This window comes from Phyllobates terribilis, unplaced genomic scaffold (genome assembly GCF_046119375.1).
Source record: "Phyllobates terribilis strain yellow unplaced genomic scaffold, ASM4611937v1 Scaffold_12__6_contigs__length_324123572, whole genome shotgun sequence".
Classification (NCBI taxonomy): domain Eukaryota; kingdom Metazoa; phylum Chordata; class Amphibia; order Anura; family Dendrobatidae; genus Phyllobates; species Phyllobates terribilis.
Genome location: NW_027362772.1, coordinates 140,324,606 through 140,349,957, shown reverse-complemented (window position 1 = coordinate 140,349,957; position 25,352 = coordinate 140,324,606). Strand labels below are relative to the sequence as shown.

The 25,352-nt window shown below is 43.0% G+C and overlaps 1 protein-coding gene across 1 annotated transcript in view; it reads right to left on the bottom strand.

The window, feature by feature from the left end:
- Window positions 1–25,352, bottom strand: part of GRIN2D (glutamate ionotropic receptor NMDA type subunit 2D) — a 1,421,508-nt gene that overhangs the window by 211,297 nt on the left and 1,184,859 nt on the right. The window contains exon 12 of the mRNA XM_073656309.1: window positions 2,167–2,396. Within this exon, the coding sequence (XP_073512410.1) occupies window positions 2,167–2,396 (230 nt within the window). The remainder of the gene's footprint in view (window positions 1–2,166; window positions 2,397–25,352) is intronic.

Here is a 25,352-nt window from a genome sequence, read left to right as displayed (position 1 = left end):
AATTTTTTGACTGTTCTTTACAATCTACAGTTAGTGCAAATTGCTAATATAGAAACGGAAGCAACATACTTTGTGAAAGCCAAAATTTTAGTTAGTCTCAAAACTTTTCATGATAACTGTAGTTCTTTCTCCGATTTTTCATTTTTACTCTTTAGTTTTTTTCCAAGAACCATAACTTTTACATTTTTCCATTGGCATAACCATTTGAAGCCTTGACTATTTTGGGAAAAGTAGTTTTGATTCACACAATTCAGGTACCATATAATGTACTGAAAACAGTAAAAAAGATGTGGCAATGACTTTCCAGGTAAGTATAAATATGGCAATTGTAAACTTGCATAGCTTATTTTAACATAATTAGTGAAAAAATATTCTTAGCTTTGCAAAAAAAACAACTTTTTTGACACTTTTTTCTGCAACCATTGCGTTTTTATTTTTCTGCCAATGGAGGTATATGAGGGCCGTTTTTTTGCATGCTAAGTTTTTGGTTTTGTTTCTATCAATTTTGTTGGTACTGTCAGAGACCCATGCCAGGTTTTTAACACAGCTGGCATCTGCCGCGGGGTCAGCTGCTGACTGCTAAGCCTCCTCCACATTTGCGGACCCAGGAGCGGACACATTGTTCTGTCCATGAGTGCTAAGAGGTTTAATTAGTTAACTTTCTTCCTGATACACAGTAATGTGCAAAAAACTTAGGCAGGTGTGGAAAAATGCTATAAATTAAGAATTAATTGTGTAATTTTATCAACTAACAAAATGCAAAGCAGATGAAAAATCTAAATCAAATCAATATTTGCTGTGATCAACCTTTGCTTTCATAATAGCATAAATTCTGCAATGTACACTTGTCGCAAAGTCAGAGATTTCATAGCATTATAGTCAGGTTTATGAGTAGCCAAGTATACTCAAAAGGTGATAATGATTATTTTCATATGTAGGTTGAAACAAAAGTCATTAACAAAAACAGAAGCAACTATGTAGAAGGTTGAAAATTGGATGAGGAACAGTCAAAAACATACTCCATGGCAAGACAAAGCACAATAACAATACATAAGGTAGTTATACTGCATCAGTATTTTCTCTCCCAGGCAAAAATTTCATAGCAGACTGGGGTATAAAGATGTGCTGTTAAGGTTCTTTTGCAGAAGAATCAAGGAATGGGCAATGTTGAGAACGGTAGACATAGTGGTTAGCCAACAAAACTTAGCGTACCAAATGAAAGGCAAATTCTGATAACTTTCCATCTAAATTTGAAGATGTCTAGCAGTACCATCACCTCATAACTGGTAGCAACAAGTGGAACGTAGTTGCACAATTTTACTGTTCAGAGATGTCTGGCTTTGGCCAAAAGTGGTCTTCATTGAAGAATAGATGCCAAAAAGCCAAATCCTCAACATGGAAGCAAACCCAAGTGGCTCAGTTATCCACAAAAACTTAGGACCTGGGTTGCAGAAAAATAGCAGCAGGTGCCCTGGCTTGATGAGTCAACATGTGAAATATTTGGCAGTAGTAGAGAGCAGTTTGTTCTCTGAAGGGCTGAAGAGTGGTACAATACTGTGAGCCTACTGGCAACAATGAAGCATAGTGGATGTTACTTGCAAGTTTGAAGCTGTATCTTAGCTAATATAGTTGGAGATTTAATCAGGATTAATGGAATCCTCAATGCTTAGAAATATAGAGAGATACGTATCCATCATGCAATACTATCAAGGAGGCATCTGATTGGTTACAATTTTTTTCTGCAGCAGAAAAACAACCCCAATATACAGCAAATGTAAAATACTGTAAAACTATCTTTCGTATAAAATAGAAAAATTAGTCCTGGATGTGATTATTTGGCCCCACAGAGACCTGATCTCAACATTAGGTCTCCCTGCATAGCTCCTTCAAAAATTGTGTGCAAGTGTACCTATAAAAAGTGAAGCTGTTTTGAAAGCAAAAGGCGATCACATGAAATATTGATTTAATTTAGATTTTTCTTTGTTTATTCATTTTGAATTTTGTTAATTGATAAAAAGAAACTATTAATACATATTTTGAAAATATTCTTACTCTGCAGCATTTTTTCCATACCTGCCTAAAACTTTCGCATCAGTACTGTACATACATGACTGAAATAAACACAAATTTAATTAATATCAACAACACAAATCCTTAATCCCTTACTTTTTTATCGCTGAGTCCAGACACAGTATCAACATACTCCTCCTGGATCATGAATGCAGCCAGGTTGGCAGTGTAGCTGGCTAGAAATATTACTGCAAAGAATGCCCAGATGAGAACCATGATTTTACTCGTGGTGCCTTTTGGGTTTTCGACTGGAACAGAGTTGTTAAATACAAGAGCCCAGAGCAACCAGATGGACTTGCCAATTGTGAATTTGGAACCTCCGGGACCTGAAAATAGAAAATTAAATTATGTTTCTGTTAGTTAAAATAGAGGCAAGAGTAAAACAAAATACACTGCTCAAAAAAATAAAGGGAACACTCAAATAACACATCCTAAACCGGAATGAATGAAATATTCTCATTGAATACTTTGTTCAGTACAAAGTTGAATGTGCTGACAATAAAATCACACAAAAATCATCAATGGAAATCAAATTTATTAACCAATGGAGGCCAGGATTTGGAGTCACCCCCAAAATTAAAGTGGAAAAACACACTACAGTCTGATCCAACTTTGATATAATGTCCTTAAAACAAGTCAAAATGAGGCTCAGTATTGTGTGTGGCCTCCACGTGCCTGCATGACCTCCCTACAATGCCTGGACATGCTCCTGATGAGGTTGCGGATGGTCTTCTGAGGGATTTCCTCCCAGACCTGGACTAAAGCATCCGCGAACTCCTGGACAGTCTGTGATGCAACGTGACGTTGGTGGATGGAGTGAGACATGACGTCCCAGATGTGCTCAATCGGATTCAGGTCTGGGGAACGGGCGGGCCAGTCCATAGCTTGAATGCCTTCATCTTGTAGGAACTGCTGACACACTCTAGCCACATGAGGTCTGGCATTGTCCTGCATTAGGAGGAACCCAGGGCTAATCGCACCAGCATATGGTCTCACAAGGGGTCTGAGGATCTCATCTCGGTACCTAATGGAAGCCAGGCTACCTCAGGCGAGCACATGGAGGGCTGTGTGGCCCTCCAAAGAAATGCCACCCCACACCATTACTGACTCACTGCCAAACTGGTCATGCTGAAGGATGTTGTAGGCAGCAGATCGCTCTCCATGGCGTCTCCAGACTCTGTCATGTCTGTCACATGTGCTCAGTGTGAACCTGCTTTCATTTGTGAAGAGCACAGGGCGCCAGTGGCGACTTTGTCATTTCTGGTGTTCTGTGGCAAATGGCAAACGTCCTGCACGGTGTTGGGCTATGAGCACAACCCCCATCTGTGGACGTCGGGCCCTCATACCACCCTCATGGAGTCGGTTTCTAACCGTTTGTGCAGACTCATGTACATTTGTGGCCTGCTGGAGGTCATTTTGCAGGGCTCTGGCAGTGCTTCTCCTGTTCCTCCTTGTACAAAGGTGGAGGTAGTGGTCCTGCTGCTCGGTTGTTGCCATTCTATGGCCCCCTCCTCATCTCCTGCTGTACTTGCCTGTCTCCTGGTAGCGCATCCAGCCTCTGGACACTATGCTGACAGACACAGCAAACCTTCTTGCCACAGCTCGCATTGATGTGCCATCCTGGATGAGCTGCACTACCTGAGCAACTTCTGTGGGTTGTAGAGTCCATCTCATGCGACCATGAGTGTGAAAGCACAACCAACATTCAAAAGTGACCAAAACATCAGCCAGAAAGCATTTATACTGAGATGTGGTCTGTGGTCCCCACCTGCAAAACCACTCCTTTATTAAGGGTGTCTTGATAATTGCCAATAATTTCCATCTATTGTCTATTCCATTTGCACAGCAGCATGTGAAATTGATTGTCAATCAGTGTTGCTTTCTAAGTGGACAGTTTGATTTCACAGAAGTTTGATTTACTTGGAGTTATATTCTGATGTTTAAGTGTTCCCTTTATTTTTTTGAGCAGTGTATATTTACTTATAGAACATTTATTTCAGAAGTTTTATCACCTCCACTGGAATCAATTAAATTTATTCACAATTTTATTTATCTACAATTTTTCCTAATTTATATTTTTTTCTAATTAATATCATCATAGCATGGCAAATATTTATAATATGGAGCACTTTATTTTGCACTTTGCTTATTCTACAGTATATTATTATTGGAATCATCTCTGTTGAGGCATATAATGACATAAGAAAAAAATTCCACAAATAGTAATAAAACAAGTAATGGTTATAAATTGAAAAAAGTGAAAATAAGCAAATTAGCAAGTATACTATTAAAGCACCTATATCACTTTATTATTTATTAGGGATCAAAACTCCTTCTGCCATAAACTTGTTACGAACACAAGTTGCTCGCGACGCACGTGCCTGTGTTGATACTCTAAAGGGAGACTCCACGTCCCACCTACTTGTCCACTGACCAATCACAATAGGCTAGTAATAAGATAAATGCACTCCACAGACAATTCTTACATCCACACCTCACTTTTTCACTGCCACCACTGGCCATTTTAATATACCTGTGAGACACCTACGCTGGGTCACACTCTAGTACACACAACAGCCAGATTTCCTGTGCATTTGATAGGTATTCTTCTTGCACTCTGGCAAACACAGGGTAATACAATCAAGCTATTCTGGCCCTGTGCAGGATTTGTAAGTACATTTAGAGCAGCAAGGAAAAAACTTATTCAACTTTGAAATTAATATATGAAAAAAGATGTACAGTGCTTAATAAAAAAGGTTACAAAAGATTGAATAATAAAAAGACATGCAAACAGGCAAAAACAGTATAAAATAAAAGGCATAAACTACAGATAAGTCTTATGAAATGGATCCGTAAAAGCTTCTGGTGGTGGAGAATGCCACATGAAATATGGATAAATCTGCAATACTCATTGCTTCTCCTGGGGTCTGACAATGATATGCATTGGATGATATTTTATAAAAAGTCTCACTAGACCCCTCAGCCCTCCCTCGGCTGAGGTAAGATTAGATTAGGACGGCTGATTAGATTTGATTGTAAACCAGTTTTAGACCATATTTCTGCTGTTGGCCATACTTTCCCCCAGGACCCTCCTAGAGAAACAATATGGTTGTCATCTTACTGAACATCCTCCAAGCATTCTATACATACCACACATGAATATGATATATCCATAATTTAGGAAGTATTATGCTCCAGTGGGTTGCCAGCCACCAAAACTGTTGCAATTTTACCGCAAAAAGGTGAATATGTTCCATGCTTATGGATCTATCCATGGATTGCGTCAACCTCAGATTTTATAGATATGGCCTTGAAAATATTGTACTGCCATTGTCATTTGATGTCTCTGATAAGGAGCCGTTTTTTTGCCTTTGGGGACCGTATCGTCACCTTGCATTGATTAGCACCTGTTTAGTACTTAGGATGTACAAAGTCAATGTTTGCTCTTCCAACAACTGTCAGCTATTTGTTAATTTTTCTGTATACATGCTCCATGTCTGTTCTCCATCAGACAACCTTCTTCAATTACCTGTTCACAGCTGGGGGTGCGGGCAGTGATCTAAGGCCCCCAGTATTTGATCTGTATAACTATAACTCCATTTAGAACCAAAATGGAAGACTGTCCCAAATAAAAGGTAAAGGTCTGATGCTAGACAAATATATCAGCAAATAGTAGAACATGCATCAAAGATAATATACAGTACAGACCAAAAGTTTGGACACACCTTCTCATTGAAAGATTTTTCTATATTTTCATGACTTGGAAAATTGTACATTTACACTGAAGGCATCAAAATAATGAATTAACACATGTGGTATTATATACTTAACAAAAAAGTGTGAAACAACTGAAAATATGTCTTATATTCTAGGTTCTTCAAAGTAGCCACCTTTTGCTTTGATGACTGCTTTGCACACTCTTGGCATTCTCTTGATGAGCTTCAAGAGGTAGTCACCGGAAATGGTTTTCACTTCACAGGTGTGCCCTGTCAGGTTTAATAAGTGGGATTTCTTGCCATATAAATGGGGTTGGGACCATCAGTTGTGTTGTGCAGAAGTCAGGTGGATACACAGCTGATAGTCCTACTGAATAGACTGTTAGAATTTATATTATGGCTAGAAAAAAGCAGCTAAGTAAAGAAAAATGAGTGGCCATAATTACTTTAACAAATGAAGGTCAGTCAGTGCGAAAAATTGGGCAAACTTTTAAAGTGTCCCCAAGTGCAGTTGCAAAAACCATCAAACGCTACAAAGAAACTGGCTCACATGAGGACCGCCAGAGGAAAGAAAGACCAAGAGTCACCTCTGCTTCTGAGGATAAGTTTATCCGAGTCACCAGCCTCAGAAATCACAGGTTAACAGCGGCTCAGATTAGAGACCAGGTCAATGCCACACAGAGTTCTAGCAGCAGACACATCTCTACAACAAATGTTAAGAGGAGACTTTGTGCAGCAGGCCTTCATGGTAAAATAGCTGCTAGGAAACCACTGCTAAGGACAGGCAACAAGCAGAAGAGACTTGTTTGGGCTAAAGAACACAAGGAATGGACATTAGACCAGTGAAAATCTGTACTTTGGTCTGATGAGTCCAAATTTGAGATCTTTGGTTCCAACCACCATGTCTTTGCGCGACGCTGAAAACGTGAATGGATGGACTCTACATGCCTGGTTCCCACCATGAAGCATGGATGAGGAGGCATGATGGTGTAGGGGTGCTTTTCTGGTGACACTGTTGGGGATTTATTCAAAATTGAAGGCATACTGAACCAGCATGGCTACCACAGCATCTTGCAGCGGCATGCTATTCTATCCGGTTTGCGTTTAGTTGGAGCATCATTTATTTTTCAACAGGACAATGACCCCAAACACACCTCCAGGCTGTGTAAGGGCTATTTGACCAAGAAGGATAGTGATGGGATGCTACGCCAAATGACCTGGCCTCCACAGTCACCAGACCTTAACACAATCGAGATGGTTTGGGGTGAGCTGGACCGCAGAGTGAAGGCAAAAGGGCCAACAAGTGCTAAGCATCTCTGGGAACTCCTTCAACATTGTTGGAAGACCATTTCCGGTGACTATCTCATGAAGCTCATCAAGAGAATGCTAAGAGTGTGCAAAGCAGTCATCAAAGCAAAAGGTGGCTACTTTGAAGAACCTAGAAAATAAGACATATTTTCAGTTGTTTCACACTTTTTTGTTAAGTATATAATTCCACATGTGTTAATTCATAGTTTTGATGCCTTCAGTGTGAATGTACAATTTTCAAAGTCATGAAAATACAGAAAAATCTTTAAATGAGAAGGTGTGTTCAAACTTTTGGTCTGTACTGTATTTCAATATGAAAAACATAATTTGGGAAATCAGGCTGGTTGATGGTTGACATGGTATCGATATTTAAGAAAGGTAAGAAAGTGGATACAGACAACTACTGTCTGGTAAGTCTGACATCAGTAGTGTAGTATATATAGTAGACACTATTATATATTATTTTTTATTGTACATTTAAATAAGGGTATGTGAACACTCTTTTTGCTGAGCTTTTGGAGCAGAAATAGAGAAGAAACTCCAATTTTTTCAGGTGTTTAAAGTTTTCAAAGAGGATTTGGAGATTTTCTGCTCTAAACTCTTTTAGAACTTAGTGTGAACATACCTTAATAGATGGCACTAGAAAGACTGTTTTCTATTTTCTTACATAGAGGTAGGAAAACCAAAATAAAAAAACATACCAGGTGTTAGGAGGGCGGTTGCAAACAACTATATTATAATGGAACGCAACCGACCCCGGGGTCCGCGATGCAGCCTGGTGGACTGCTGCCGAACACTCTCCGGGTGAAACAGAAAGCAACCAACTTAAATGATAAACCCTTCCGTGTTTCTGCACACTGGAATGGGTATAGCAATTCGCACTATCTCCGTTAGCAGTACGAGAGATATGCGGTGAAAAACTATCTGTAGTCCTGTTACAGCACAGGGACTACACTGGCGGCGCTAGGATGCGTGTGTGACTACGCCAACGGGTACACGTGCCCCCAGCCGGCATGCTACCGGACTGAAGGGTACTACTCCACGTGGCTGACAGGCGATAGTCGTGGATAGGACGTCTGCAGGCTGCTCAGGGTGTTAGGCGACCCCTTTGGCAGAGCCAGACTGCAAGACGAAGCTACCTGCCTATTTCCACTAGCCTGCCTATTTCCACTAAACCTGCCTTTGGAAACTACGTGGAACACAGTCGTCCACACAACAGCATCACAAGCTCAATGATGAGAGCGCGCCGACATGTTTGTGGGTGGGCCTTTTAAAGACTAAGCACTGCCCACCGTCGCACCATTGGTGACACCACCTGTGGACCAATCAGGCGGTGCCAGGTCACCGGGTCAGGTGGTTGCCAAACCACCAATCACGGTCCGCCAGGTCACGGGCATGCTCAGTGCGGCGAATCCTGGACTTAGACTCCAAGAGCCCAGTCTCCCTCTGCAACCTATTTTCAACATTGCCTGACACAAATACCCAAGAGACAATCTGTACATCTCGTGGACCAGCTAGGCTTTGGAGCCGACGACGATGCTGAGCAGCATCAGCCCCAGCTGGACCAGAATGGGAGACCACAGAAGGTTCTGGACCCATTTCAAATCCAGTACCAGCCCAATGCCTAACATTATCTCCTCTTCTAACATCCCCCTGCATTTGACGCTCATTTTCCTCAATGAGCAGGGGATCATGAATGTGGTCCACCGGTTCACAGGGAAGATCCTCAGATCCGTGACCCCTCCGGTGTACAGGGTACCCTTTTTTCCCACGAACCATTTTAGACCCGGGTGACAGTAACCAAACACTGAGACACACAATTCTCACTACAGGAAGACTTTTTCCCTGTATTCCAGTCAATGTGTGGAGTGTGACAACGTAACCATGGAAGACCCAATAACACCTCATCTAATCCCCCGGGAAGAATAAAAAAGGAGATAACCTCCCGGTGACCCTGAGTAAATGACATGATGAGGGGAATCGACTGGTGGGTGATTTGCATGTCCAGGAGTGAACCGTTGACTACCCTGATGTTCATTGGTCTTGGCAGTAACTCTATAGGGATGGCATGCCTCTGGGCAAACGTAGATGACAAAAAATTGCCATCGGCGCCAGAATCCACCCACTCCTTGGCAGTAACCACGGTTGCTCTGAAGGACAAGGACACCTTATACAATAATTTGGAGGAAGAGGCCCCAGGATCTAACACACCTCCTCCAATGGTGGTTAGACACACTCGTTTACCCGACTGCTTGGAACCCTTATTAGCGGGGGACTCAAAGAGATGTGCAGGTCGGGAATGAGGAAAGCTAGACTCAGTTCGGGATATATCCTTAGCCTCAGGCTCCCGGTCGGGGGTCACGGGATTAGAGAGGGATGGTGCCAACCGATACTGAGGTCTGGCGACCTCCAGCTCTAACTTGTGTTCAGCATGACGCAAATCTATTTGGTTAGCGAGAGATATTAACTCCTCCAGGGAGGTTGGAATCTCTCTGGTAAATAGAGCATTTTTAATATGTCCAGCCAGACCCTTCCAGATCGCCGGGATTAAAGACTGCTCAAACCAATCCAATTCAGCCACTAAGGTTCTGAATTGGATGGCATAGTGGCTGGTGGTGACCGAACCCTGGACCAACGCAAGAAGCTTAAGAGCCGTATCATGCGTGACCTGAGGACCTAGGAAAACACTCTTTAAGACATTAAGAAAGAGACCCGCATTAGCCACTACTGGGTCATTCCGCTCCCACAGAGTAGTAGCCCACTCCAGACCCCTGTGGGAGAGTAACGAGATGACATAACCCACTTTGGCTCTTTCGGAGGGGAACCGTGCCTCCATCATCTCCAAATGAATGGAGCACAAATTAATAAAACCCCTGCAGAATTTACTGTCCCCAGAAAATTTTTCCGGGAGAGCAAAACGGGGTAATGGAGCACTTGCAGTGGTCGCATTATTCACCGCAGCCGAGTTAATAATATTGGCTGCGAGAGAAGCCACCTGGGTAGCTACTGCAATGATATCAGCGAAAGGGACAACTTGTTCAAGAGACTTAAGTCTGGCCTCAATTCGCTGTATATATTGCAGCAGTTGCTGGTTGTCGGCCAAGTTCGGCAAGACCCTGGCTCTCTGATACCGTTAGGAAGGCGGTTGCAAACAACTTTATTATAATGGAATGCAACCGACCCCGGGGTCAGCAATGCAGCCTGGTGGACTGCTGCCGAACACTCTCCGGGTGAAATGGAAAGCAACCAACTTAAATGATAAACACTTCCGTGTTACTGCACACTGGAACGGGTATAGCAATTCGCACTATCTCCATTAGCAGCATGAGAGATATGCTGTGAAAAACTATCTGTAGTCCTGTTACAGCACAGGGACTACACTGACGGCGCTAGGATGCGTGTGTGACTACGCCGACGGGTACACGTGCCTCTGCTACTGGACTGAAGGGTACTACTCCTCGTGGCTGACAGGCGATAGCCTTGGATAGGACGTCTGCAGGCTGCTCGGGGTGTTAGGCGACCGCTTTTGCAGAGCCAGACTGCAAGACGAAGCTACCTGCCTATTTCCATTAGCCTGCCTATTTCCACTAAACCTGCCAACAGAAACTACGTGGAACACAGTCGTCCACACAACAGCATCACAAGCTCTATGATCAGAGAGCGCCGCCATGTTTGTGGACGGGCCTTTTAAAGACTAAGCCCTGCCCACCATCGCACCATTGGTGACGCCACCCGTGGACCAATCAGGTGGTGCCAGGTCACCGGGTCAGGTGGTTGCCAAACCACAAATCACGGTCCGCCAGGTCACGGGCATGCTCAGTGCGGTGAATCCTGGACTTAGACTCCAAGAGCCCAGTCTCCCTCCGCAACCTATGCTCAACATTGCCAGACTCAAATACTCTAGAGACAATCTGTACATCTCGTGGACTAGCTAGGAGTTGGGGCTGATGATGATGCTGAGCAGCATCAGCCCTGGCTGGACTGGAATGGGTGACCACAGAAGGTTCTGCACCTATTTCAAATCCAGTACCAACCTAACACCAGGACTGAAATTATAAAACCAATTAGTTAAATGTTAAACTTTATTAAATGCAAATTAAAGGAAAGCATGTAATAAAAATCCCAAAATACAGACACAAGGACAAATTGGTGGATGTGTATCTTTAGGAACCCTAGTAGTAAAAAAGTCCCATTCATGGACAAAATGTATACACATTATGGAAAATAGACAAAGTATATAAATATATACAGGTATTTTTGAGTGTAGTCACCCAATGTCTATGACCATATGGTAATGGACATGAGAAAGTTTTGCATAATATAACCTACAGATGAAAGTCACAAACAGTAGTAGAACAGAGTATAGTAAATGGTAAAAAACTCACCCACCAAACACCCCTGACAAAGCATTTGTGAAACGCTCATCAGATAGGTGGGTTTTTAACTATTTACTATACTCTGTTCTACTACTGTTTGTGACTATCATCTGTAGGCAACATTATGCAAAACTTTCTCATGTTCATTTCTATATGGTCATAGATATTGGGGGAATACACTCAAAAATACCTGTATATATGTATTTACTTTGTCTATGTTCCATCATGTGTATACATGTTGCCCTTTGAATAGGACTTTTTTACTATTGGGGTTCCACCAATATTGTTCTTGTGTCTGTATTTTGAAATTTTTATTACATGCTTTTGTTATATTTTGAATTTAATAAAATTTTACATTTTTAACCCATTGGTATCAAAATTTCAGTCTGGCACGTTTTTTTGTTTTTGGTTTTCCAATGCCTGGCAGTGCCTTTTGGGACAACTTACCTATACTTGGGTTAACAATCCTTTGATCTACATAGAGGCAGGCCAAATGGCATCAAATTTAGTCATAGAAATGCACACTTAAAAGAAAAATATAGCATGTATTAATTACAAAGGTATCTGTCTCTGAGTGGTTGTGCTTATGGAAGTGACGCGCCCCCTGGGCCGCGGGGCACCCGGATCCGGGCCTGTAGACGCCGGGAGTTGTAGTCACCATGGCGGCGACCCTGTCCGTGGCCCAGGGTGGTCAAACCAAGAGCAGTCTATGTGTAAAGGTGTTTAATGTCCGACTATGCCACCTGTGGAATGCGGTCAATAGGAACCGCCGCTGCGGAACAGTCCTCTGAAGCTGGTGGTATAGCAGCTAAGGTAGTGTAACTCCCCACAGGAACAGAGTAGCTCCAGGGCAGCGTGTACAGATGATGGTGGTTATGGTGCAGGTAGTCAGTAATAACACGGAGTCAGATAGTGCAGTCCCAGGGCCTTTACTCACGATTATAGCAGTTCCAGTTACAGGCGCCAGTGCAAGGCCCACGGCGTCCTGTGTTCACGCAGTGAGGGGTTCAGCCGACCCTCAGGTAACTCGGAACATTTTACAGGACCCCCTTCTGTGTGTCCTCTCTCTGGCCTGCTCCCTGCACCTCACACCCAGTGGCACTTCTATCCGGTATCCTCAGGCCTTGGCGGGCGGCATGTGTTCCATCCCCTGGGTCCTATGCAGCTACCTTATTAGTGTACTGGTGTGGACTTGTGGCCTGAAGTACTTGAAGTGCTGCAGCCTTCAGGTTCCTAGTTGGGCCTTGTAGCTCCGTGCTAGTTGAGGGACCGGTTCCCTTTTTCTGGCCTTACCCCCCCCTAATTTCTAGTAGCGGCGGGCGTACGGGTGGCTTGCTGCACGGCCCGTACCCCTGGGAGTTCCCACTGTTCCTGGAGCCTTCCTGCTCCCACTCCTCTTAGGCTCAGGCCTCCTGACTAGGCCCACCTGTGGAGCAGAGCTCATACAGAGCCCCTGCTCCCTGTCTTCTCCTCAGTCCGTCTGGACTGGAACTTTCTGTCCGGACTCCCTTGATCTAAGATGGCTCCCATACTTATACTCCTACTCCAGTGCTCCCAGGATCTACGTCCTCCACCCATCCACTACATAGTTCCCCCTTTCTAAGTGGTTCCTCCCCACTCCAGCCAGGGACCAGGGAATGTGCTCTCCCGTAGGAGCAATCTCGCCCTGTCCCCCGGAAATGTGGTGTAGTGGATGTAGTGTTAGGGTCCTGAGCCATACTCCTTCCTTACCTGAGAGTGAGGTACCACATCTCTGGATGAGATGCAATAACTCTGTGGCGACTGAACCCTCAGGGGCCCCACAGAAGCATTGATGGAGAGATGTTTAAGTTACTCTGTTTCCATAACTTGCATAGAAGTGAATTGGACAGAACACAGATAGCTATGCTGCATAGTGTTTCGGCAACTTGGGAGTCAGTATGTGCACGTAGTCAACATGAAAAAAAGAGAAACTACCGAAGAAAATGAAGATTAGATTTGTCAAAAGGTAGTAGGTAGATAAAGCAGACAATGCACAATAACAAACAGGTGGTGGTCTTTCGAACATAGACAAAATATGAAAAATAGGAGTGAAAAAATAAAGGCTCTCACCAGTAGTAAAAAATTGTCTTCTTTATTCGTATCTAAATACAAACACATACATGTCTAATTTTTTACTACTGGTGAATGCCTTCATTTTATTCCTCCTATTCTTTATCTTTTTTGTCTATATTCGTATGTTGCTGTGCCTTCCCTGCTTAATCCATTTTCTACCATTTAAAACATACAATCTTAGCGGTGTTTGCATTTTTGACACGAATAAAGAAGACTTATTGTTTTACAACTGGTTAGTGCCTTTCTTATGTTCCTCCTATTTTTCACCTAGTCAATAGCTTAAAATTTAGGGAAAAATTATGGTATGGTAATCCTTGATCATAATTCTTAGATGCACAAGGTGCCAATAACATTACTGTGCAGGAACCATATACTTGGAGCAAAGAAAAGAATCGTATTTCTTTTTATTTAATGAAGAAAGTCTTTTTCAGTCATCCTGCTTCATGTAAAAACAAATCACTATTCTTATTATACAATAAAATGTATTATAGTATTATAAGTGCAGAAATTACTTTTACCCATTAAAATTACATAACAAACTGTAACTATAAAATTGGTGCACACATGCCACTTGCTTGTTTTTCCATTCCCTTAGTGAGAAAATTTAGCAATGGACAAATTATCATCTGGTAATCTTGAAATCTGCAAATAACAGTTTATTGCCATGTGAGGCTTAAAGTGGATGCTGCTGCTGAATCTTCTGAGAATCTAATAATTAATCAAACTCTGAAAAACACTTCAATTGTTCAAATTAATCTTGAATGGGTTGTGATGAAAGGCATGGGTTTGTTGAACAGGGATGGAAAATCATCAGATAAATTCTTGTTAAAGACATTTTATAAAATCTTGTTTGTTTTTTATTTTTTTTAACAAGCAGCTTTCTTTTCATGTGAATAAATTTACTACAAAAGGTTTCATTATTTATATACAGTACAGACCAAAAGTTTGGACACACCTTCTCATTTAAAGATTTTTCTGTATTTTCTTGACTATGAAAATTGTACATTCACACTGAAGGCATCAAAACTATGAATTAACACATGTGGAATTATATACTTAACAAAAAAGTGTGAAACAACTGAAAATATGTCTTATATTCTAGGTTCTTCAAAGTAGCCACCTTTTGCTTTGATGACTGGTTTGCACACTCTTGGCATTCTCTTGATGAGCTTCAAGAGGTAGTCACCGGAAATGGTCTTCCAACAATCTTGAAGGAGTTCCCAGAGATGCTTAGCACTTGTTGGCCCTTTTGCCTTCACTCTGCGGTCCAGCTCACCCCAAACCATCTCGATTGGGTTCAGGTCTGGTGACTGTGAAGGCCAGGTCATCTGGCGTAGCACCCCATCACTCTCCTTATTGGTCAAAAAGCCCTTAAACAGCCTGGAGGTGTGTTTGGGGTCATTGTCCTGTTGAAAAATAAATGCTGAACCAACTAAACGCAAACCGGATGGAATAGCATGCCGCTGCAAGATGCTGTGGTAGCCATGCTGGTTCAGTATGCCTTCAATTTTGAATAAAACCCCAACAGTGTCACAGACAGAGCACCCCCACACCATCACACCTCCTCCTCCATGCTTCACGGTGGGAGCCAGGCATGTAGAGTCTATCCAAACTAAAGTCTGATATGTATCTAAAGATCAGTCAGACAGATAATAATATAACAGAAAGAAAAATATATAAACAGATACCCAAGACACATCGGAGAGCTATACAAAATATAATAATTTTATTCATAACAATTTATAATTCTAATAAAGACATCACATAAGAGGGTATTGGGAAAAGAGCAGCTAAAACAGTAAGGAATACAGGGTATATAAACCCAAGATGGTAGTGGTAAGACCGCCAATATAGCCCCAAATCAATATAAATACTGCATAAATAACGATTTGATCGTATTAAGCATGGTTATCAAAGCTGCTCTTTGATTATATTTTGTATAGATCTCCGATGTGTCTTGGGTATCTGTTTATATATTTTTCTTTCTGTTATATTATTATCTGTCTGACTGATCTTTAGATACCTATCAGACTTTAGTTTGGGTTTTTGATTTGGTTATTTGGAGTTGGCATTTCACCTTTGGTGATCTGCTTTTGTTTTGGCTATTATGTAGAGTCTATCCATTCACCTTTTCCGCATCGCACAAAGACACAGTGGTTGGAACCAAAGATCTCAAATTTGGACTCATCAGACCAAAGCACAGATTTCCACTGGTCTAATGTCCATTCCTTGTGTTCTTTAGCCCAAACAAGTCTCTTCTGCTTGTTGCCTGTCCTTAGCAGTGGTTTCCTAGCAGCTATTTTACCATGAAGGCCTGCTGCACAAAGTCTCCTCTTAACAGTTGTTGTAGAGATGTGTCTGCTGCTAGAACTCTGTGTGGCATTGACCTGGTCTCTAATCTGAGCTGCTGTTAACATGCGATTTCAGAGGCTGGTGACTCGGATAAACTTATCCTCAGAAACAGAGGTGACTCTTGGTCTTCCTTTCCTGTGGCGGTCCTCATGTGAGCCAGTTTTTTTGTAGCGCTTGATGGTTTTTGCAACTGCACTTGGGGACACTTTCAAAGTTTTCCCAATTTTTCGCACTGACTGACCTTCATTTCTTAAAGTAATGATGGCCACTCGTTTTTCTTTACTTAGCTGCTTTTTTCTTGCCATAATACAAATTCTAACAGTTTATTCAGTAGGACTATCAGCTGTGTACCCACCAGACTTCTGCACAACACAACTGATGGTCCCAACCCCATTTATAAGGCAAGAAATCCCACTTATTAAACCTAACAGTGCACACCTGTGAAGTGAAAACCATTTCTGGTGACTACCTCTTGAAGCTCATCAAGAGAATGCCAAGAGTGTGCAAACCAATCATCAAAGCAAAAGGTGGCTACTTTGAAGAACCTAGAATATAAGACATATTTTCAGTTGTTTCTCACTTTTTTGTTAAGTATGTAAATCCACATGTGTTAATTCATAGTTTTGATGTCTTCAGTGTGAATGTACAATTTTCATAGTCATGAAAATACAGAAAAATCTTTAAATGAGAAGATGTGTCAAAACTTTTTGTCTGTACTGTAGGTCACTGTATATATGAATATATTACAATTAAATACATATTGCCTATATTAGACCCTGGAAACGTGACTGTGGGGTACTGTCAGAGCTGCTTGGTATGAGCAGACCCATGTCAGGGTTTGCTTTCCCTTGTAACTGGGACTCTTATGGAAAAAAAAAATTAAGGTGTTAATCTTCCCCCACAGACCATTTGTCTTGGGAAACATGTTATGTAACAAAATATATACAAACAAAAGTAAATAAATGCAAAATTAAATGCAGATAAAAAACAAACTAACACCACCACCTTTTCCGTTGCAGCCCAATATGCAGAAAAATATCTTACATCAAAATTACCCCAAAAAATACAGACTCATGTTTTTGCTTTTTTTCTGTGTCAATTTGCAAGAAGTAACCATACATTTCACCTAAAAATTATATATATATAGTAGTCTATAGAAGGACAAACAGTCAGACTCCTAAGTAGAATGAAAAAATAAACAGTTATATGCTCGTATAAGAAACACAAAAATGAGGGCTCTTAAATGTTCACTTGCACAAAATCACATGTCTGGTCTTTAATAGTGTTGAGCATTCCGATACTGAAATATCTGGTATCGGCCGATATTCGCGGTATCGGAATTCTGATACTTAATTCCGATACTTTTACAATATCGAATACCGGAATCGGAAGTTCCCATAATGCCTGCGCTCTGCAGTGTCTCTGAAGGATGACAAGCTGGATAGCAGCGCTCAGCTGAGATCCAGCCTGTCATCAGAATGCCATCCCAGCGTGGGAGAATTCTCCTGATCGTTTAAAAGCCGGCGGGCGGTAAAAAGCCACCGGCTTTTAAACAATCACACAGCCCCATACTGCTTCCCTGCAGCCTCCCACCCCGATCCTCCGCTCCCCCCGCCACCTCCCATCCCGATCGTAAGTTAGGACCGGGTGGGGAGCGCAGCACCAAGAAGCGGGGAGCGAAGGACCCGGGCGGGGAAGCAGGCAGTGAAAAGACTTCACCGCCGGCTTTCCCGTTCTGTGCTGCGCTTTCCCGCCGGTTATTTCAAATGAACAGCTGAGGTATCAGGTGATGCCGATCAGCTGTTCATTTGAAGTAGCCGTGGTGCCCTCAGAGGGTTCACGTGAGTTCATGCTTGACTGCATTGCATGAACTCACATGAACTTTCCCACAGCCGCACAGGTCAGCCTCACCTCCCAGACGATCAGCCCGTCATGATTGGTGTGTGCGGGGTGTCTGTGCGTGTGTCTGCGAGTGTGTGCGGGGTGTCTGTGCGATGTGTGCGGGGTGTCTGTGCGATGTCTGCGGTGTCTGTGCGATGTCTGCGAGTGTGTGCGGTGTCTGTGCGATGTCTGCGAGTGTGTGCGGTGTCTGTGCGATGTCTGCGGGTGTGTGCGGTGTCTGTGCGATGTCTGTGGGTGTGTGCGTGCAGGCAGACATAGGCCGATGTGACACTACTACTCCCATCGGCCTATGTCTGTCCCCCGTCCACTCGTGCCAGCAGGATCAGCTCGATGGGAGCAGTAGTTCCCATCAGCCTGATCCTGCTATTTAAATTGCCCTACTGTGTCCCCAATAAATTTTAAATACATGTCATTGGTGGCCAGTGCTTGCCTACAATAAATTAGTTCATACATTACCTGTCCCCGCCGATCGCCACCTAAAATAAAGTAAAAAATAAAAAACTACACCTATACTCACCTAGACACCTAATTCCCCATTCCCCCCCCATAATTTAAGCCATCGATCTCCTGTAATAAAATATAAAATAATAAACCACAACCTTATCCTTACCCCTCCGTAGTAGTCCACGAGTGTCCCACGATGATCTCCAGTTTAGAGCAGCCCCATAGAATGTGACCGCTCTGAACCGCTGCCGCCGCTAGAATGATGGGGCCGTAAAGCAGCCCGGTCACTGCATAAGCGGGTTTGCCGGAGTTCAGGCAGCGCTGCTCCGGTTAGCTCCTTTACGGCCCTGCTGTATCGTGAGAAATTCCCACGGTACAGCAGTGCCGTAAAGGAGGTCTCCGGAGCTGCGCTGCCTGAATGCACTCCGGTGACCTCAGTCAGTGGCTCCCGCTGCCGGGAGCGGACGTGTTCCCGGCAGTGTGAGCTTACAGCAGCCATGCACAGCTGTCACCATCTCCAGATGTGACAGCTGTGCATGGGAGATCAGCGCAGGAACGTGGACAGGTAACTATTTTTTTTAGTAAACTAAGAGTTAAATAAAATTGTGTGTTTTATTTCAAATAAATTATTTTTTTCTGGGTGTAGTGTGTTTTTTCTTTTTAACACTTTGTAGGTTAGTAATGGGGGTGTCTTATAGACGCCCATCATTACGAACCTGGGCTTCATGGCAGCTGGCGCTGACATGAACCCCAACCCTATTACCCCCTGCCACCGCACCAGGGCAGTGTGGAAGAGCGAGGCTAAGTGCCAGAGTTGGCGCATCCCATGGATGCGCCATTTCGGGGGCGGCTGACGGCTGGTGTTTCTAGCCTGGGAGGGGGCCAATATTCATGGCACCCTTCCTGGGCTATTAATATCAGCCCCCAGCTGTCTGCCTAGCCTTTGCTAGCTATTAAATAGGGGGTACCCCACGTCATTTTTTTGGGGGGGTCCCTCATTTTAATAGCTAGTAAAGGCTAGGTATTCAGCTGGGGGCTCATCTTAGTAGCCTGGGAAGCTCCGTGGGTATTACTCCCTTCCCAGGCTTCAAACATCTGCCCCAGCCATCTGCTTAACCTCCGCTAGAGACTAAAATTAGGGGGAACCCCACGCCAATTTTTTTTTAAATAAATCCTTTATTTTAACACTAAATGACAAGTACAGTAATCAACACTGTCACTGTACTTCTTATATATGTGACTGACATGTTTCTATCTATCTAATCTATGTGTGATGCTCTATTCTTTCTGTTCTAAATTGTCGGGTACAGATGCTGAATTGCCGGCCGTTTTTTTTAAAGAGACGGTGCATGAAAACACTATTATATTTTTAAATAAATCCTTTACACTAAATGACAAGTACAGTAAGCAACACTGTCACTGTACTTCATATATATGTGACTGACATGTTTCTATCTATCTAATCTATGTGTGAAGCTCTATTCTGTCTGTTATAAATTGTCGGGTACCGCTGCTGAATTGCCGGCCGGCTTTTTTTAAAGAGACAGTGCATGAAAACACAATTATTTTTTAAAATAAATCCTTTACACTAAATGACAAGTACAGTAAGCTGTACGTATTATATATGTGACTGACATGTTTCTATCTATCTAATCTATGTGTGAAGCTCTATTCTTTCTGTTGTAAATTGTCGGGTACCGGTGTATGCCGCTCATGAATTGACGGCTTTTCGCGTAATACATTCTACATTATTCTTAGTTGTTTTACTTCATGTAGAATTAACCTACAAGGAAAGAAAGGGTTTATTTTCATTCCGATATTTGTGTCCCATTGACTTGCATTGGTTTCCAGTATCGGAATCGGCAATATCTGATACTTTTTGGGTATCGGTCCGATCCAATCCGATACGATATTTCCTGATATCAGAAGGTATCGCTCAACACTAGTCTTTAAGGACTGAATCACTCTGGAATGGAAAATAGTACTGACATTTCTTTATTCTGTGCAATATGTATACAATTATTAGATCGACAAGGTCAATTTTCATCAATGAATGAAGGATTAACTATGAAATCTCCAAGAATGCTGATATTTTTATTAATAGTAGAAGGAACAAAATTTCAACTATCAACTTGTGGCAGCGGTAGAAAATAAAGAAAAACGATAAAAACAATGAAATGAAAAGCTATATATGTAAGTAATCTCTCATTGTGGCACAAAATTGGTTAATGATAGTGCCTGGAAGAAGACGGTGGATGGCATTGGAAAAATGCAGGAAAAGAATGGATTGGAATTGTTGATTAAAGTGGTGTGATGGGGTGGGATGGAGTCAGTGCAGAGATAACAGATGAGTTGCTGAAGTAAGTGGCCCAGTGGATATCCTTGAAAGGCCCAGGATGATTGAAGGAGGTGTTCAAATGGTGTTCAAGGGAGCAGGCTTCATTTGAATTGTGGAGAAGCAGGCCACTTTGCAAATGAATGTCTCAGTCTTAACTAAAGTCATACCTTGAGGGCATACAGCCCATCTGTTTAAGAGTGTGAATAATACAAATTGTGAAAGCTGCCACTCTTACCTTCACTATGAGGGAGCAATTATGCCACCCACATTTCAAGTCTTTTTTCCTTCTTTGATGCAGGCCATAGCACAAGAAGCCCCTGGGTCCCATGAAGATGTAGTAGAGATGGGCTGGAGCACTCTTCTACAGTGCAGCCTATTTCTCATTCTGACCACACAACACTCGTACGGCCTCCAACCAGTTCAGAGAACACTCAGTGGGCTGCATCACACTTACTGGAAAAGGGTCAGGATTAGAGATGAGCGTTGTTCTACTCGAACTGTTCGTCAATCTCAAATTCGAGCTGTTTTGGGCGGTGTTCGAGCCGGTCGGCGAACACGAACAATTTGAGAAAAATTCGGCTGTTCGAGGTTATGTTCGATAACTGTTCGTGCACCAAAATCATAACTGGATTTTTTCTCAGTAATGATGAAAATTAATGTTAATACGCAGTTTGAGTGTACAGCGGGGCGGGGGGAGGGGCAGGGGATGGATCTCTGCAGGAACAATGAAGATCTCCATTTTTTTTTCTCTTTCCCGCATTTGCAGTGGGGAGGTGCAATCTGTCAGCCTATCAGCAGCGCACACACGGAGCGAAGTGCTTTTTTTCACACAAGCAAGGGCATGTGTGATTGGCAGTGTATGTCACATGTCCTTGCCCTATAAGACCAAGCCATTTTCCCCGTCGCCTCCATTTTCTCACTGCTGCAGCTGCGTGTTAGACGGCACCGCTGTTGCTGTGTGCGCTATACCTTGTTAATTTCAAGCCAATTTTCGCACAAATATACAGATAGCTTGGGAGTAGGGAATAGTTGTGATTGCAGTCCTTTTAAGGACTAGGTTACAGCATTTCCTACGACTTTTATCAGGCATGTCTGTGCTCTTAAATAGATAGATTGTGGGAGTAAAGACTAATTGTAATTGGAGTCCTTTTCAGGACTAGGTTACATCAGTTCCTATCAGTTTTTGCCAGGCAGGTCTGTGCCAGTGCTGTGCAAGTTTTTTTCACAGCATTTGGCTGAATCTAGCAAAGCTAATCCTTTTTGGCCTATTGCAGAGTGTGTTAGTCAGTGGAGTAGCCTATCTGTGTTGCAAGATATACCACCTGTGTATAGAATACCAATTTTTTTACTGCACCTAGTGAAGTAAAATCTTTTGGGCATAGCATCATTCTATTAGTCCATCTATACTGACCTCCATCAGGTTGCAAACTGAATATAATTTTTTTCTGCATCTAGCTCTGAAAAAATATTTGGGCTTCTAGCGGTGTGTGGGACTTGGTCTATTAGTCCATCTATACTGACCTCCATCAGGTTGCAAATTAAAAATAATTTTTTTCTTCATTTATCTCTGAAAAAATATTTGGGCTTCTAGCAGCGTGTGGGACTTGTTCTATTAGTCCATCTATACTGACCTCCATCAGGTTGCAAATTAAAAATAATTTTTTTCTGCATCTAGCTCTGAAAAAATATTTGGGCTTCTAGCAGTGTGTGGGACTTGGTCTATTAGTCCATCTATACTGACCTCCATCAGGTTGCAAATTAAAAATAATTTTTTTCTGCATCTAGCTCTGAAAAAATATTTGGGCTTCTAGCAGTGTGTGGGACTTGGTCTATTAGTCCATCTATACTGACCTCCATCAGGTTGCAAATTAAAAATAATTTTTTTCTTCATTTATCTCTGAAAAAATATTTGGGCTTCTAGCAGCGTGTGGGACTTGTTCTATTAGTCCATCTATACTGACCTCCATCAGGTTGCAAATTAAAAATAATTTTTTTCTGCATCTAGCTCTGAAAAAATATTTGGGCTTCTAGCAGTGTGTGGGACTTGGTCTATTAGTCCATCTATACTGACCTCCATCAGGTTGCAAATTAAAAATAATTTTTTTCTTCATTTATCTCTGAAAAAATATTTGGGCTTCTAGCAGCGTGTGGGACTTGTTCTATTAGTCCATCTATACTGACCTCCATCAGGTTGCAAATTAAGAATAATTTTTTTCTGCATCTAGCTCTGAAAAAATATTTGGGCTTCTAGCAGTGTGTGGGACTTGGTCTATTAGTCCATCTATACTGAGCTCCATCAGGTTGCAAATTAAAAATAATTTTTTTCTGCATCTAGCTCTGAAAAAATATTTGGGTTTCTAGCAGTGTGTGGGACTTGGTCTATTAGTCCATCTATACTGACCTCCATCAGGTTGCAAATTAAAAATAATTTTTTTCTTCATTTATCTCTGAAAAAATATTTGGGCTACTAGCAGCGTGTGGGACTTGTTCTATTAGTCCATCTATACTGACCTCCATCAGGTTGCAAATTAAAAATAATTTTTTTCTGCATCTAGCTCTGAAAAAATATTTGGGCTTCTAGCAGTGTGTGGGACTTGGTCTATTAGTCCATCTATACTGACCTCCATCAGGTTGCAAATTGAATAAAAAAAATTTCTGCATCTAGCTCTGAAAAAATATTTGGGCTTCTAGCGGTGTGTGGGACTTGGTCTATTAGTCCATCTATACTGACCTCCATCAGGTTGCAAATTAAAAATAATTTTTTTCTGCATCTAGCTCTGAAAAAATATTTGGGCTTCTAGCAGTGTGTGGGACTTGGTCTATTAGTCCATCTATACTGACCTCCATCAGGTTGCAAATTGAATAAAAAAAATTTCTGCATCTAGCTCTGAAAAAATATTTGGGCTTCTAGCGGTGTGTGGGACTTGGTCTATTAGTCCATCTATACTGACCTCCATCAGGTTGCAAATTAAAAATAATTTTTTTCTGCATCTAACCCAGCCAATAGTTTTGGCCTAATACCACAGTTTGGCCACTCAGCTTTGCTCGGTTAGCATCCATTGTTTTTTTGTGCAAACAACTCCAGAGTTGTGAATTATTTAACCACCAAAATGAGTGGAAAAAGGCCTGCTGCTGGTGGAAAGGGGAATAGGCGTGTTGGGAAGGGGAAAAAAGGTTGTGTCCGTGGGGTAGGTGCAGAAGAAAGACCATCTTCCAGCCAAACTAAAATGTCTACTTCTTTTAGCGGACAATGTGATAAGATCCCTTTCTTACGGCCACGCCAATCGCTACAAATTCCAGATGAGGCACAAAAACAGCAGGTGCTTCAACGGATATCAAGTGCTCCTTTAAGTGGGCTCTCCTCCACATCAACTTCAACATCACAAATACTCCAGTCCTCAAAGGTGTCACCCAAATCGCACTTGCTTCCTCACAGCTCCCAAATCTCCAGCTGCCCGTCTGAGTATGAGGTAGAACAGATGGTTGAGTCTGCAGAGCTGTTTACTCATACTATAGCCTGGGAATCAGAGGTCGACTCCAGCGCTTCTGTGAATCCAGACGAGGAAATGATCTGCACTGATGCCCAGAATCTTTATGAGTCGGATCCAGGACCAGACGCAGAAGGTTCTGACCATAATGTAGACCCTCATTCCCAAACTGTAACTCCTGTTGGTGGAGACAATGAGGAAGACGATGATAAGACTCAAATACCTGATTGGAGCGACAACTTTAGTTTTTTGTCAGGGCAGGAACAGGTTGGCTCTGAGGACGACGGGTGTGATAACGCACAGGGTGTTCAAACCAGTGGCGGAACTATTTATGTGGTTTTGATGTTTAAATGTCCGACTACGCCACCCGTGGATTGCGGTCAGAGTGAACCGCCGCTACAGGGCAGACCGCTAAGGCTGGTGTTGTGGGTGCAGCAGAGCGTAGCATAACTCCCCACGGGAGGAGTATAGCCTCAGGGCAGTGTATGCGGAGGATGGGGGTGATGGTGCAGGGCAGCAGCAGTAACGACACGGAGTCAGTGATGCAGTTCAGGGCCTTTACTCACAGTTCTTATTATCCAGACCACGTCTGCAGGTAACGGCTGCCCACGTCGTACTGTGCTCACCAGGTGAGGGGCTCAGACAACTCCCAGATAACTTTGGAGCGCTTCACAGGACCCCCTTTGTGTGTCCTTTGTCTGGCCTTTCTTACCAACACTTCTGTCCGGCTGCCTCGGGCCTCCTCTTGGTAAACTTGGCGCCAGTTTCCCTGACCCTATGTGGTGCCTTCCTAGCGGGTGGAGCAAGGGGCTGCGCCACATAAAATGTCAGAGCCTCCGGTTTCTAGCTGAGGGTCGTTTCCTGCCTCCACTAGTTCGGGGACTGGTCTCCCCCTTTGGCCTGACCCCTCCACGCAGGTGGATTCGGGCGTGCGGTGGCGACTCGCCCGTCCGCACCCCTGGGATCCCTTCATTCCTCGTTCCTGGAGCCTTCTCCGCTCCTCTTCCTTCCTTCTTCCTCTTGCAGGCCTGGGCCTCTGTTACTAGGCCCGCCTCCGGAGCAGAGCTCATGCAGAGCCCCTGCTCCCTGCCACTTCTGCTCAGACTTCTCTGCACTGAACTAAGATGGTGCCCACCTTTTATACTCCCTTCTCAATGCACCCAGGAACTGCTTCCTCCCTGCTCCTGCACTGCAGGGTTCCCCTTCCTCAGTGTTCCCTCCCCCCACTCCAGCCAGGGACAGGGACTGTCGTGCCCATCTCAGG